Source organism: Emydura macquarii, unplaced genomic scaffold (assembly GCF_026122565.2).
Source record: "Emydura macquarii macquarii isolate MOO-44397 ecotype Brisbane River unplaced genomic scaffold, CSIRO-AGI_Emac_v2 contig_2948, whole genome shotgun sequence".
In the NCBI taxonomy this organism is placed as follows: domain Eukaryota; kingdom Metazoa; phylum Chordata; order Testudines; family Chelidae; genus Emydura; species Emydura macquarii.
In genome coordinates, this window is record NW_027133085.1 from 2,943,360 (window position 1) to 2,957,647 (window position 14,288).

The 14,288-nt window shown below is 39.2% G+C and overlaps 1 protein-coding gene across 6 annotated transcripts in view; it reads left to right on the forward strand.

Annotated features, from left to right (window-relative positions):
* The window catches only part of STX17 (syntaxin 17), a 76,429-nt gene that overhangs the window by 42,582 nt on the left and 19,559 nt on the right, over positions 1–14,288 (forward strand). For 4 of the 6 annotated variants that reach the window (XM_067569827.1, XM_067569826.1, XM_067569828.1 and 1 more), the window contains 4 exons: positions 7,390–7,508; positions 7,587–7,637; positions 11,019–11,105; positions 11,842–14,245. In XM_067569827.1, coding sequence (XP_067425928.1) covers positions 7,390–7,508; positions 7,587–7,637; positions 11,019–11,105; positions 11,842–12,081 — 497 coding nt within the window. In that variant the 3' untranslated portion in view covers positions 12,082–14,245. Of the gene's footprint in view, positions 1–7,389; positions 7,509–7,586; positions 7,638–11,018; positions 11,106–11,841; positions 14,246–14,288 lie in introns of those variants that run through there. The other 2 variants (XR_010924142.1, XR_010924141.1) reach the window with 1 other exon arrangement.

A 14,288-nucleotide genomic window follows, 5' to 3' on the forward strand; every position in this document is an offset into this window, starting at 1 on the left:
CTGGCCTCCACACATTTTGTGTGGCACTCTACAGCTTCTACACCACATATGTCCTAAATGGGTTGACAAAAAATACTACATCGTACACAAAGGCTTGGAGTATTTTTTTTTCTCCCACCCTGGACCCAACTCCCTGGTTGTTGAGACTATTAACAAGTGAAATAGGTAACATCAGTTCTGCTCAACACCGTCTGACAAAGAGCTAAAAAGACTAGACCTTCTGGGCTGCAAGAACTACTCCTTGGCCTCAGGGGAGTTCAGAGTAGCCAATTACCAAGCCCTGATGGCAGAATATGATGTTAGCAACTATTCCAAGTTTTCTTCTTTTATTGAACATCTGCCACAGGACCAGAGAGAACAATTTCAAGCTCTCATAACAGAAGGCCAGACAATCACCAGGGCATCCTTTCAGGCCTCACCTGATGCTGCCAGGATGGCTGCATGTTCCATGGCTACAGCTGTAGTCATTCATAGAGCTTCTGGGCTGCAGTCCTCTGGTCTACCCTAAAAGGTACAAAATACCGTCAAGGACCTTCCCTTCAAGGGACCCAAGTTGTTTAGTGATGCCACAGATGGGTCCCTTCATTCTTTTAAAAACTCCCAGATGACACTACAATCTCTGAGCATCTATGCATCTGTGGCAATGAGAAACTACAGTACATCGCAAATGGCTCAACAGTCTTGTCAGTCCATATGAGTCCATGAGAACAACCAAGCACCCCAGGAAGAAGCTCATTTAAAAAAAGAACATCTTCTACAATGACCTCCTGGCTAGCGACATCCTCAAAATAGCTGGTAAGACCCTTTGGTTGAGGATTATGAACTCTTTCCCACTCGTATCTTACCCTGCACATTATCACATCTCCGCTCATCGGAATCATCTCTCCCATTTCCTACGTTCCAGGGAGCTCATCACCTTGGGCAGGTGGATCCTGGAAGTGACTTCTGCTGGTTACACCATCCAGTTCACCTCCTTTCTGCCCACCTCTCTATCCTACTTCATCGACCCATCTAATGAGGGTCTTTTGAGGCAGAAGGTACAATCCTCCTAACAGTCAGGATGATTGAACCTGTTCCACTGCACTTTGTTGGAAAAGGGTTTCCATTCCTGGTACTTCCTGGTCCTGAAGAAAAACGGAGGGTGGAGACCAATTCTGGAACTCAGGACACGGAACACTTTTGTCCACTCTCAATGGTTCAGAATGGTAATCCAACAGTGATAATTCCCTCCCTTGACCTGGGAGATTGGTTTGTCTTCCATGACCTCAAAGACACTTACTTCCATATTATCTTGCACCCCTCACATGGTTGTTTTCTAATTTTGTGATGGGCAGAGACCATTACCAGTATTGCATCTTTACCCCAAGGGCTTTTACCAAAGTCCTCTTAGCCCTCTGCTCCCACCCTGAGAACATAAAGTGTAGAATAGCCTCAAGCATCCTTAGGTTCCTTCTTACCACCCATGGCAAGCAGAATTCAACCCCTACTCGTTAGAGGAATTTTCTTCTTGTGACTTCTGGTTAGTTAGCTAGGGTTAATTCCCAATAAATTATTCCCCCCACCCTTCTTTTTATTCTTTTTTTGCAAAAAAAAAAATTTTTTTTTTAAATTTCTCAGTGCTTTGTGCCAGTATTTTAATTTAAAATGGTGCATTCAAAACCCTCAGGTTTCAAACCCTGACTGTCCTATGACAGACTCATTCCACTTATAGATGGCTATAGCTGCTGCCTTTTTTGTCTTAGTGATAGCCATGTCCATCCTGTTACTCAGTGTGATGTTCCTTTTTGACCCTGATCATTAGTTGAAGTTATACCTTGAGAAATCACTGAAGGAAATATTAGACTCTGAAGCATGGGACTCACCTTCAAGTCCCAGTCAGCCAGTGCTCCTGTTAGCTGATACAAAACACTGAGGGTTGGTACCAACAAAATATGTGCCACTGTCAGTCAAGGGTCTGTGATCTTTGAAAACCACCTTGGTGCCAGCTTCCACCTTGAAGACAAAATAAGGTAGACATGACTCCTAGCACCATCTCTTTCTTCCTTCAAGGAGAAGTTTAAATACTCACTCTCCTCCTGGGAACTGAGCACTAAAACTGCTGATGTATCAGGGGCAGGTGATGCTGGCACAAGCTTCAAGGTTAATACTGAAGAGATATAAGACACCTTCCATGCCTATAGCTGTCAGTGTTGGAGACCACCAACTGCTGGTGCCAACACAGGCATCGACATTGGCACTGACAGTACAAATGTTAACATGCTGGCTGATCTAACGTTGAGGAAGTAGTTATGTCTCTAACGCTGCCCTCTGCACAAGTGATACCAAGGTTGGTACCAGTACGCATCTCTGTCCTCACACTACCGAAGTCACTACAAATATCAGCACCAACTTTTGGAGAAAGTCTACTCGTCTTCTCCATTACTGGGACATATTTTCTTTCCACCTTCCAGCAAAAAATCTTCTCTTCTTCATTCATAAAGATCAAGTGAAAGTATCACTACAAACTGGGGGGACACACTTCAGAGCCCCAACTCATCCACCACTGGCCTAGCAATGGCCTTGTCATCTGTACCAAAATCAACGTTATGCCTACAGTGTTCCTCCTTAGCCCTATTGAATATACTTGGGAACTTCATCTAACTAAAGCATTCAGGATCTGATCTCTCTCCTACCAATCAAAAAACACAGAACATTGGCCTTTTGTATTAACCCTCAACCCTCAACTGCAAAGAGGGAGGAGTCAGAACAGCTCGCATATGGGGAACAGGTAGGTCTTGAGCCTCCTGAACAAGACCATTCATCTTCTTCTACCAATCTGTCATCGTTTTCTCCTGATGATGCTGTCTTGTCTCCTGTGCCAGCTCCTGATGATTTTATAGCCTTTTAGGAGCAGTTTTCTTGCATAGCAGAGATCCTCAAAATAGAGCCCCCAGTAATTGAAGAAAAAGCTCAACATCTATTTGACATATTGAATTCTTCTGCTTCTTCCAGAATGTATTGCCCATTAATGATGGGTATGGGACAGCTTCTGAATGAGGAGAGATAAGAGAATAGGATTGTTCAGTTTGGAAGAGAGATGACTGAGGAGGGTTATGGTAGAGGTGTGTAAAATCATGAATAGTCTGGTGAAAGTGAATAAGGAAGTGTTATTTACCCCTTCACATAACACATGAACCGGAGTCACCCAGTGAAATTAATAGGGAGCAGGTATAAAACAAACATCAGGAAATACTTCTTCAGACAGTGCTGATGGAGATATTCCATTTATATGGATAATCAAAATTTACAGATATGTAAAGTAAGAAAAATAGTTTGAGAAATAGTTTTAAGGATATTTACATATATATTTTGCCATGTGATGATAACAATTTGTATTTTAACAGTGATAAAGCTTCAACTTTTTGAATCTCAACAACTAGTATCATTAAATAATTGTCTGCCCCCCATTTCCTGTAACTGTGAAAATTTAAATTGAAAAAAATAGAAAGAAAGGCTTAACAATAACCACTGATATTTATCTGTTGAAATTACATATAAAAATAGAATTCTGATAAGCCTGGGTGAGAGAGACAAGGTGGGTAAGGTTATATCTCTTACGGCACCAACTTCTGTTGGTGGACATGACAAGTTTTTGAGCTTCACAGAGCTCTTCTTGGGATCAAGCCTAGTACAAGCAACAAAAGTATATTTAAGTAACATTAATATCTGAATCACAGAGAATGTAACCTTAACTGCACTGTTTGCTGTTAGGCAAACTTTTAAACTTTGTCAAGGTTGTTAGGCCCAAGATTTGCACTATTTTGAACCATATTTTCCCCCCAGTACAGTGTGTATGATAGTTTTTAAGAAGGGCACCAAAAATATAAGACCATCTGTCAAAGATTCCTATTTCATTGATGGTTGCCTTGAGAATGGATTGATTTAAATCAGCAAGCAAAAATCTTAATTTAAATAATTGATTGTGATCTTGTTTTGGATTTGTACTTTTTAGTTATTTTCCTAATGAAAGGTTCATTCTTATTGGTTGGTAACCATTAAAACATGCTGATTTGCAACCACATATAGCCTTTACACACAATTTGGTACTTTTTGCAAACTGGGAGGACACACCATATCTACACACATTTATTTAAGCAATTATATAGTTTGCCGTACATCTATTCAGATTTTTAATTTTTATATTTTTTATGTTAGAAAATGTTGAATTACATATTTCTTATATACCAAGTAATAATTTTTTATTCAGGATTCATGTCAAGCTGCATTTGGATGGAAATTGGAATCCAATTAAAATGTACAAAAACAGCATTTTAAAATTGTTTTTATGGGTTAAATAAAACTATATTAAAGGTGTGGGATACATAAGGTTACTTTTTTCTTATCAAAACATGTTTTGAATTTAAAACTATCTGATTTATTAAAGGAAGTTTGAACTGTAGTTGATGAATTGACAGATTGTTTCTGGTCACCATAGGCCAGATTTTCAAATGTATTTGGGTGCCTAAAGAGCAGATAGGCACCTGATCTCTTCACACACTTTCAAAAATCCCACTAGGCCCCTAACTACCAATTAAATCAGTGGGCCTTGAAAACAATGGGAGTCAGGTGCCTAATCTGTTTAGGTTTTGAAAATCCAACTAGACTAAGCTGCATCTTTAGGTACCTAAATATCTTTGAAAATCTGGCCCCATGTCCTTCAGGTTGTTAGAATTAGTAGATCTCATCATCTCCCATCTGGTTTTATTCGTAAATTGGAAGAGAAAAATAAGCCTTCCTGCTTTTTCAACTCCCTATCTCTTTCTTAGCTTTGAATGAACTAGTCCAAAGGAAGATAATTTTCTATTTGCACCTGCTACCTAAATTGAAACCAAAAGTAATTGAGGTAAAAGCTTTTCTGCACAACAGAAACTGAAAGGGCATGCACATTTGGAAAAACATAAATAACATTTGCTCCATTGTAAAGATTGAAAATAATATAGATACTTAATGCAGCACATGCCATTGTGGCATATTTATAAATCTTGAGTTGACATCAAAAGTTAAGATGGTTCCCTCCTGATTCTGTAGGTAATTAAAAAAGCAGCACCCTTTAACTCATTAAAATTTGAGGTAGGCTCATTGATACAAAATACTATCTTTTATTTAAATTATTTTAATAGATTTAGTGGATGGTACATTTAGATTGTCATAATGTAAAATTAAATTTGAAATAGGTTTATTGTTTATAAATCATTTAAATAAAAAACAGAGAATCAGCAAAAATCTAATTTAAATAACAGATCTGATTTTTAGTTTTTTTACAAAAACCAATTTTTATTCACTCTTGTGTGGCTTTGTGTTATTATTTAACCTTCTATTATTGTAGTACCTAGTAGCTTCAACCAAGTCAGAACCTCATGATAGTAGGCGCTCTGCGAACTAGTAAATGGCAATCCATGCCCCAAAGAGCTTACATTCTAAATTGTAAATGCGTGTAATCAATAAGGCTGCTGTATCGAACTGTTTCTTAACATGTGGAAGGAAGAGAGAGCACATTAAGGCTTCCAGAGCAATATGCATATTAATCAGAATGTAAATAAACTGCCTCCAACTTCATTTAATTGTGGATATTTCTCTTTAAATGTATAAAAGCAAGAAATTTAGGGTTTAAAATTGACACTTCCCCTCTCCCAACATGTTTTGATATTACTGCATAGGTGTTAGAAGCAGATAATATGACAGAGCCAGTCATCTTATAGATCCAGGTAGCGTGTATTTATTATTTGACTTGTATTTGTTGAAACTTATTACACCACAGGAATTCTTCTGCTGTACAGTGCACCACTGCAGACATGCTACACAAGCTGTGTGATTAGCATAGCTTCATGGTTTAATAGACTAAGGCTATGTCTACACTGACGGCGGCAAAGTTGTCACCGTCAGATCGACTTATCTGGATCAATTGAATGTTCAGTGAAGACCTGGTCAGTTGATTCAGAAGTCGACATTATTAATCCATCCCCGCAAGTGGTGTAGCGCTGTGTTGACGGGAACGCGGTTCCCATCGGCACAGTGCAGTGAAGACGGCGTGCAGAAGAGAAGCTCAGAAGTTGACGGGAGTCACACAAGTTCCTTGTGTACTTTACGTAACTCCCGTCGAGTGCTTCTGAATTGCGGAAGTAAGTGTAGACCAAGCCTAAGAATACTTAATAGACTAAGTAGTAGTATCCTTGTTTTACAGACAGGGAAACTAAAACCAAAAGGTTAAATGGCTTGATTTTTTTCAGAAGAGCTGATCACTCTCAACTCCAATTAAAGGCAGTGGGAACTAAATTGGGCCCTAAGCAACTGTCCATGGCCACAGAGGTAGTCAGTGTTGGATCCCAGCCTGCTTCCTAGCTGCCTCCTTGCCTTGTGCTCAGATCACTAGGCCATGCCTCTTCCTAAAACTAAGCATTAATTTAGTTTTATTTCCACAGTTATGTTATATAAAAGACTTAGTGTGGAATTGAGAAAAGAGTAAAAACTTAAAATTAGTAAAGCGAATAAAAGAACTAGAATTCACTATTACCATTGCTTTGAATAAAACCTGAACTTGTTATGAAGGTTTTGTAAGTATATTCTATTCAGTTTCCATTGTAACACTTACAAAGGTTCTGGTAGATTACTTTTCCTTGCAATACCATCCCATGTTTCCCTCTCCCTCACATCTGTGTTCCTTTTGTGTGTGTGTGTGTATATGGGGAGAAGAAGGGAAGGGCAATCCCTTCATGTATTTGAGGATCCCACTTTGTACTTTTAACCTTTTAAAAGCCCTTGTTATGATTATGGTGCTGTTATCTACTTGGTCAGAGGGTTTTAGTAATACTTTTCCACTCTCTTCTTAGCATTAGCAGGGTTTTATTGCTTTTCTGCTACAGCTATCCTTTCCCAGTTCCTGCTGGCTCAGAGAATGTACTGGAAATCAAATTGGTGGTGCAATTAATCATAACTTTGTGAACCATCTCTCTGATTTAATTAATTATTTGTTTATATCTATCATATATGTGCTTATCCCAGGCCTTAGATTCTTTTGCTAAATTTTAAAATACTCAATCCATACAAAATTAATCAAACCTGAATTAAGCAGTATAATTTGATCATTGTTTTCAGAACAAATCTGGGGAGCGTCTCTGTTCTAAGAAATGAATAATATTTCTGGGGAGAAATAATAATTTTTAAAATAAGATTTGTTATATTAGGAGTGCAACTTTGCTTGTATAAACTTTTCAGGGCTATTGTCTGGCTTGAATTGGGTCAATTGTCATGTTATACTCAAGCAATATTAAGATATGGAAGAAAAATAATTTTATGCAGCCTGTTTTCTAGTTGAATGCATGCATTTAGAAATATTGTCATGTTTTCACTCAGAGACTTTTTATAACACGGAAGCTGTGGACACTTCCCAGAGTTTTATCCAGATGTACTCCCCTCTCCCTGAAATTCCTCAGGATGAAAATGCTGCTGAATCATGGGATACTTTAGAAGAGGTACATTGGAGCTCCCTTATTACCATTTAACTTTCTTTTTATTAAGCAGATATATAAGAAATCATTTTTTATTTGTAGGACTTGATTCAACTCAGCCAACTGGTGACTGACTTCTCTTTACTAGTCAATGTAAGTATTAATCTAAAACTCTAGATAAAGAATAGTACAAATGCTGGGGGACTGGGTGGCTCAAAGAATTGGTAAAGAGATAGTGGAGACTTTTGTTTCAGACTTCTGAGGTCAGACTAAGTTGGTACTATTTAATAGCTATTTAGCAGCTTAATGTGAAATTTATTGTGTTAGCCCACTTATTAGGGCACAGAAGTCCGTACCACATTTTGCCCTTGGGAGTAGCTTCAGGAAAATGACAGTGACTGAATGGAGCCATAGAATGGTCCTTTCTAAGCAGGATTGCAAGGCTGTGAGGGAAGACTGCACTGTTGGTACCTGTGCTGTATCTCTTCTGTGGATATATCCTGTAGAGAACTCCCATTTCCAAGCCTGGCTTTCCTGCAGTCTTAAATAATATGTATGCATACGCATGCACATCCTTATGCATGTCAATAACATATAGGTGTGTGGGGACAATAACAATACAAAACTGGCCCCAAAGTCTAGGGCTTGGTTCAGCATTCCTTTTACGTCCAGACTCCCACTGAAGTCAGACTCTCCTTTGTGAGAAATCTAGATTTAAGAATAACCTTTGAAGAAGAAGAAAAAGAAAAATTTAGTAGCATGAGAATCAGGCCAATAGATAAAACTTCCACTTTGTTCAGTGAAGTGCAGGAACGTGCTAGTTTATAGAGCTAAATTGCCTTTAGTTATCTAAGCTATTAACATGAGTAATGAATTTGCTTTACTATCCACTATCTATCTTGACAGTGACCATTTAAGAATGTTGTCATGTTACACTACATTACTGTATTGCAAGTCCTCATGAGGTTTTCAGGATAAAGATTAACATTAAATTCTCTAGGAGTGAGTTTTAAGGCAAGTCCCCTCTTCACTCTTGGTTTTCAAGCATCATGTTGCAGCAATTAGGAGCATTCAATAACACTGGCTTACGATGGTTAATTGCCTCACCATGAGGAGGTCTGTGAAGCTTACTGAGGAATAACAGACACTAATGGTATTCTCTCTGTGTATCAACAGCTTTCTTGCTGCATGTGTCTTGACCATTGAGCCCTGTTGATTCTGATCCTGTCTAGACAATTTTTCTTTGTACTTAGATTCCTCTTACTTCAAAAACAAACAAACTACAGTTAGCTGCTCCATAGTCCTTGATTTTTGTCAAAACAGAAGACACTGATGGGGATGCAGCACACTAACCATTAAAGCGAATGTTAGAGCAGGAGTTATAAAAATTTTCTTATTGGGCTTCCACCTGTTCTTGGCATTTCTGGTTGTGGTGAGAACAAGAGAGACTCCACTAAACAGGATCTGTGTTTTTGACTACTCAGTTAGGACTTCAGTGAAGGATGTGAAGTGTCACCCACATTCCACCACAACATCTTGTAGAAGAGAAGAAAGAAACTATGTATGCACACAAATGTGCCATCTATTCTGTCTCCCACCTGCCTCATGATAGGTTGGGGTCTTGTATACACACAAATTGCACTGATTTAGCTGACGTGGGTTTAGAAATTGCTTTGGTTAAATTGGTTCAACTTCCTTATGAGGACACTTAAATTGGTTTAAGAGTGTCTTATAACAAGTTAGGTTAAGTATAGGTTCAGTCAGTAACACATGGTTAATAGTATCTCTTTCCATCTGGCTGTATGTGTAAAAACACTTCAGTGGAAACACTGTTTGAGTGCTCTCCAAACACAGAAACACAGCACCCTAGTCAGTGGTCTGTGATTAAAACTATCGCTACTGGGTGCACATCTCAATACACTGGAGGGCTTTTTAAGTGGAAAATCATGCACAATATGGGCCTGACCCTCATACATTGACTTCAGTGGCGTTAGTGGGCTTAGCACCTTGGGGGATTGAGCCCTACAGGATTTTCAGATACTTAGAATGTAACCATTATTTCTAAACCAGGTCTTGAGCCATATAGTGATGCTGTGATGATATTTTCTGGGGAAGCAGTCAAAGAAAGAGACACAAGGTGGGTGAGAGAGAGAGCAGGAAGTGGTGGAGACAGAATATCATCTTCTCAGGATTGCGGTTGCTCTTCTATTAAAAGTGGCAGAGAAGTATGAACCCTGCATGTGTGGGGCTGAGATACTGCTGTAGAATGAAACACATATTGACAATACCTTGCTGTTGTATTATGTGTTCCATCCAAGGGTCTCAAAGCACTTTATGATGCCTGAAGACTCACAATACCCTTGAGAGAAGAGAAGGTATTCTCGCTATTCCTTTCAACAGGGAAACCGAGGCACAGAAGTTTCCCAAGGTCTCAAGAAGTCTATGGCAGAGCATGGACTATAAACGCAGCACCTCATTCCCACTTCTTAATCACAAAACCATCAATTCACATAATAAGCCATGTGTATAATGATGTCATATGCTGTAAGAATCTACCCATTCCTGGACGTGCTGTTCAGTTAAACTATAATTAAGAAAAATGCAGTTCTGTGATGTCTAGTACTAAAGAGGCTGGAAAGGCATAGTTGTTTTTGCCAAAGACATTCATTACACCACCTCTGACAGAACTGCCCTCAACCATTGAACTAGAAAGATTAAAATGTTCTGAATTTAAGATCTCTCTTCAGAATAAGCTGTCTTTTAAATTGTATGCTGGAAATCCTATTGTTTTTTGTGACAGAAGACGTCTGTGATAGGGTACTGGTGGTGTTGAACATGATGGGGAGAAGTATCTCATTTCCCGCTAGCAGCTGAGGATGGCTGCTCACCTAAAGCTCAAGGAGGCTTGCAGGAAGAGAGTGACTGAGTGTGGGGGAAGCAGAGCATTTTTGCATAAGTCAGACAAGCATGAAGCGTAGGATGGACATTAAATACATTTTCAGCATTGTCAGGAGATTGGATCTGTAGAGTTAAGTTAATGTAATATAGTTTCATAGGTAAAACATGGCTTTTTGGACTTCTTTAATCAACCAGTGACGTTTTGTACGTGATACAATGTGTGCCTGCCTTGTAACTTCTCATATTAGCAAAGGGGTTGTTTTGAGTATGAAACTCAGGATGAAGCGTAAAGCCTTTTGGATTATTTTTTCCCCTGAGATGCAAGTTCATCCATTCATATAACGATAGATGAAATAAGAGTACATTTTAGTACGCTCTTTCTTTAACTGTATCAATACTTTGTATAATACCACTCTATTTTATTGCCTAATAGTTAAATTCCTTTTTGTAAGTAGTTGTGTTGTTTCAGCTTGGTTTTTCAGATGCTATTAATGAACTGCTATTAAGGCTGCATGGCTACAGTGTGTAGCAGATGAAAGCTGCTGTGGGGCCCTGATTACAGGCATTAAAATGGTGTGTATTGGCTTACTGCTGCTTCCCAGCAGGTAACCTCACTCATAATTCCTCTGCATCTAGTCTCAGCAGGAGAAGATTGACAGGATTGAAGACCATGTCAACAGTGCTGCTGTGAATGTTGAAGAGGGAACCAAAAACTTGGGGAAGGTAGGGATCTACTCCCGCTGGTGAATCAATGGTACTCTGCCTCCCAGCAATCTTCTCTATTAACCCAATTGATCTGCCGTCTTTAATGCTGAGGGAACCAGCAATTAAGGAAATAAGGAAGAAATGACACATAGGTAGTGAAAAAAAATCAATCTCTTGTAATGTTCTGTTATATCCAATCTGCCAGGAAAGAATTTCTGGGGTCTAAAGCTTCACTATAAGGCTGTTCTGCTGCTGCCTTCAATGGAATACCTGCAAAACCAGGCAGAGTGTTAAATGATTGGCTCAGAAGAGTCAAATGAGCGTGAAATGAAAGAATAGCTGGGACACATACTGTTGTGACACTAGACCTCATTTATATCACTAATAGTTGGTAATAACCCACAAATATAGCTTCTGGCATATTACTGAAAAGTTTCTGGGCATATCACAATTACTACGTTTGTTTTAATTGGTGGCCAGACAGTGGATTCTATTTTGCAAATAAAATCAGCTAATAACAGTTAAAATGATTTATTTTCCAACCACATACATGGGACAACTCAAGTTTGAAGCAGTTAAGGCACACTCTCTCTTACCTTTGGAGTAGTATATTTAAAAAAAATCTAATTTGTAAGGTTTATTTATGCACTGAGAATTAGAGGTGTATTGCCAAGAATAATGAGGGGAAAATGCACATCACCACAGGTGTGTTTTCTAAACAGATTTTTTTTTTTTTTTTTTTTTTTTTTTACAGGCTGCAAAATATAAGCTGGCAGCTCTGCCCGTGGCAGGTGCACTCATCGGTGGAGTGGTGGGGGGTCCTATTGGTCTCCTCGCAGGCTTCAAAGTGGCAGGAATTGCAGCTGCACTTGGTGGTGGGGTATTGGGCTTCACAGGTGGAAAATTGATACAAAGAAGAAAACAGAAAATGGTTGAGGAGCTCTCTGCCAGCTGTCCAGACCTCCCTAGCCAAAGTGACAAAAAATCCAGCTGAAGTAAGGTTTCAGTATGACTAGGACTGAAATTAATATTCCCAGTGATTACGACAGATATGCAATCTTCACTTGGAACACAAGTCTGTGTCCTGAATTTTGACAACCGTGTTGCTGTTTGGGAGAGGTGAACTGAGAGGTGAGATAAGTACTGTCAGTCCTGTAATTTTGAAAGCCATAAGGAATACGTTTTCATCATAAAGAAATAGGGAGAGTTATGGTTGCAGCTCTAATGAATAATGGGTTGCGTGCCAAATTCACCCCTTATTTTGTATGATGATACTGGAGTGGGTTTAGTTGAGTGTTCAAAACTATTTGAAGGACTTTAGGGCAATTCTTACCAGAAAAATTGAGGGGACCGTAAGGTTAGGAGCACTTTTATTAAGTGATTTCAAAGATTAGTACACTAGCATCTATCTCTCTTTTAAACTTCAAATTTTGGTTCTGGTCAATTGTTAAAAATTACCTGATTTTACTTTTCATTTGTTTGTATACCCAAGCCATCATACAGTCTGGTGTGACTCTCTCTGCTCTCCTTCAGAGAGGCACAGAGCGGCAATGGGGGTTGAGGATTAAGGTTAAATTGCACTGTTTCAGCTGTGGGGAAAGCTTAAATGAACCCAGCACCAGCTTGCATTATCAAACTCAACTCAAAGTAGTGGTGCTGATCCCTCTCTTTCTAGAGCGCTATATTCACTCTGCTCTTTTTAAAGAAAAGTCATTTTATCAATTTTTTTTAACCCGTCCTCTTCAAACTTCAGCTGTAAATACAGGTCTTTCTCTTCCTCTTCACACAGGCAAAAAGAAATAGTCCTAGGGCGATTGCTTATGCTAGAAGAGGTAGCATTATTTAACTGTTCTAGTCCCAACCTGTCTTTGAAAGCTGCTTTATGGGATTACACCCCGTGCCTACAACTATCTCACCTGGAACACAAAGGACGGTGAAGCTGGCAGTCCTGGTTAACTCACCAATAACTTGTAAAGTGGTGGCACCATTAGCTAATCTGATTACAGCATCAATCATTTTGATGCAGTTCAGATCTGGTGGATTCACCTAATGGTTATGTATGGGCTGGCCAGGTGTGCTTCTTGCTCTCTCCAGTCACACAGCTATTTAGTTCTTACCTCAGTTTCCTTCCACTTGTGCTACTTCTGCTGCTCTACTGACCTACTTCTGCCAGGCTTTATTCTTTCTTCTTAGATTTCTAGCTCAGCCCAGCATTCCTCTAGGACGACTCACGGTTTGCTGATGTTCTCTATCGCATTCTTGCTCTCAGTTGCTGGCATGGATATAGTTAGCTTTTTTCCTAGCTTATGCTGGCTTCCCTTGGAAGTCTGCTGTGCATTTATCCCACTTGCTTGATTTTCACTTGGAGCCCTCTTCCTTCTCTCTACCTCCCATCTTTAAATATAGGACTTTTAACAAGTTCTTAATTTCACACAGCACCGGCTACTCAACTGTGGCAATCCCTGCCTGCCGTTCCCGGGGAAGTTCCAGCACTGTTGTCCCTGCCTTGTGGGATAACACAAGCTATGCAATTGCTTTTTTAAAATCATAAGTGGTCTCATCTTCCTGAGACCTGGGTGTCTGTCCAGATAAACCTCTAAAAGTTACTTAAATGGAGTTTTATTACACAACGTTGTTCAGTGCTCCATAGCCCAGCAGGGAAGTGCCATTGCATCATATTTAACGACAACAAAAATGGAGCTCCACTGCAAGCGATGATTTGGCATGGTCTGTGAAAATAATGTCTGCTAAGGGTGGGATCTGGTGCCTAAAGAGTTTGAGCACAAGTTTCCTGTGTGGGGTATTTCTTTCTTAATTACATACATTTCTTAATGATATGGAAAATAAAAATTTGAAACCACACTGGAGATGTTCAGATCATGCTGTCTATGTTAAATAAGACTTAGGCTCAGGGACGCAATGAACAGTTGTCACAAGTAATCACTAAAATGTAAATTGACAAAAATGCATAGTATAAGCTGAAGTGCCTGCCTCTACAGAATCAGATGGCGTGGAAAGAACCTCCGGAGTTACCTAGCTTATTTGCTCACAACACTTAAGAAATACTTTCTTTAAATTCCTCAACAGTGGCGGTAAACACTGCTGATGGAATTAATAACTGTTACACTAGGCTGTTTCCTTCTATATCTGATAGTCTTTACCTTTAAGCTTTTCCAATTTAATGTTTTTTATAGAAGCTAT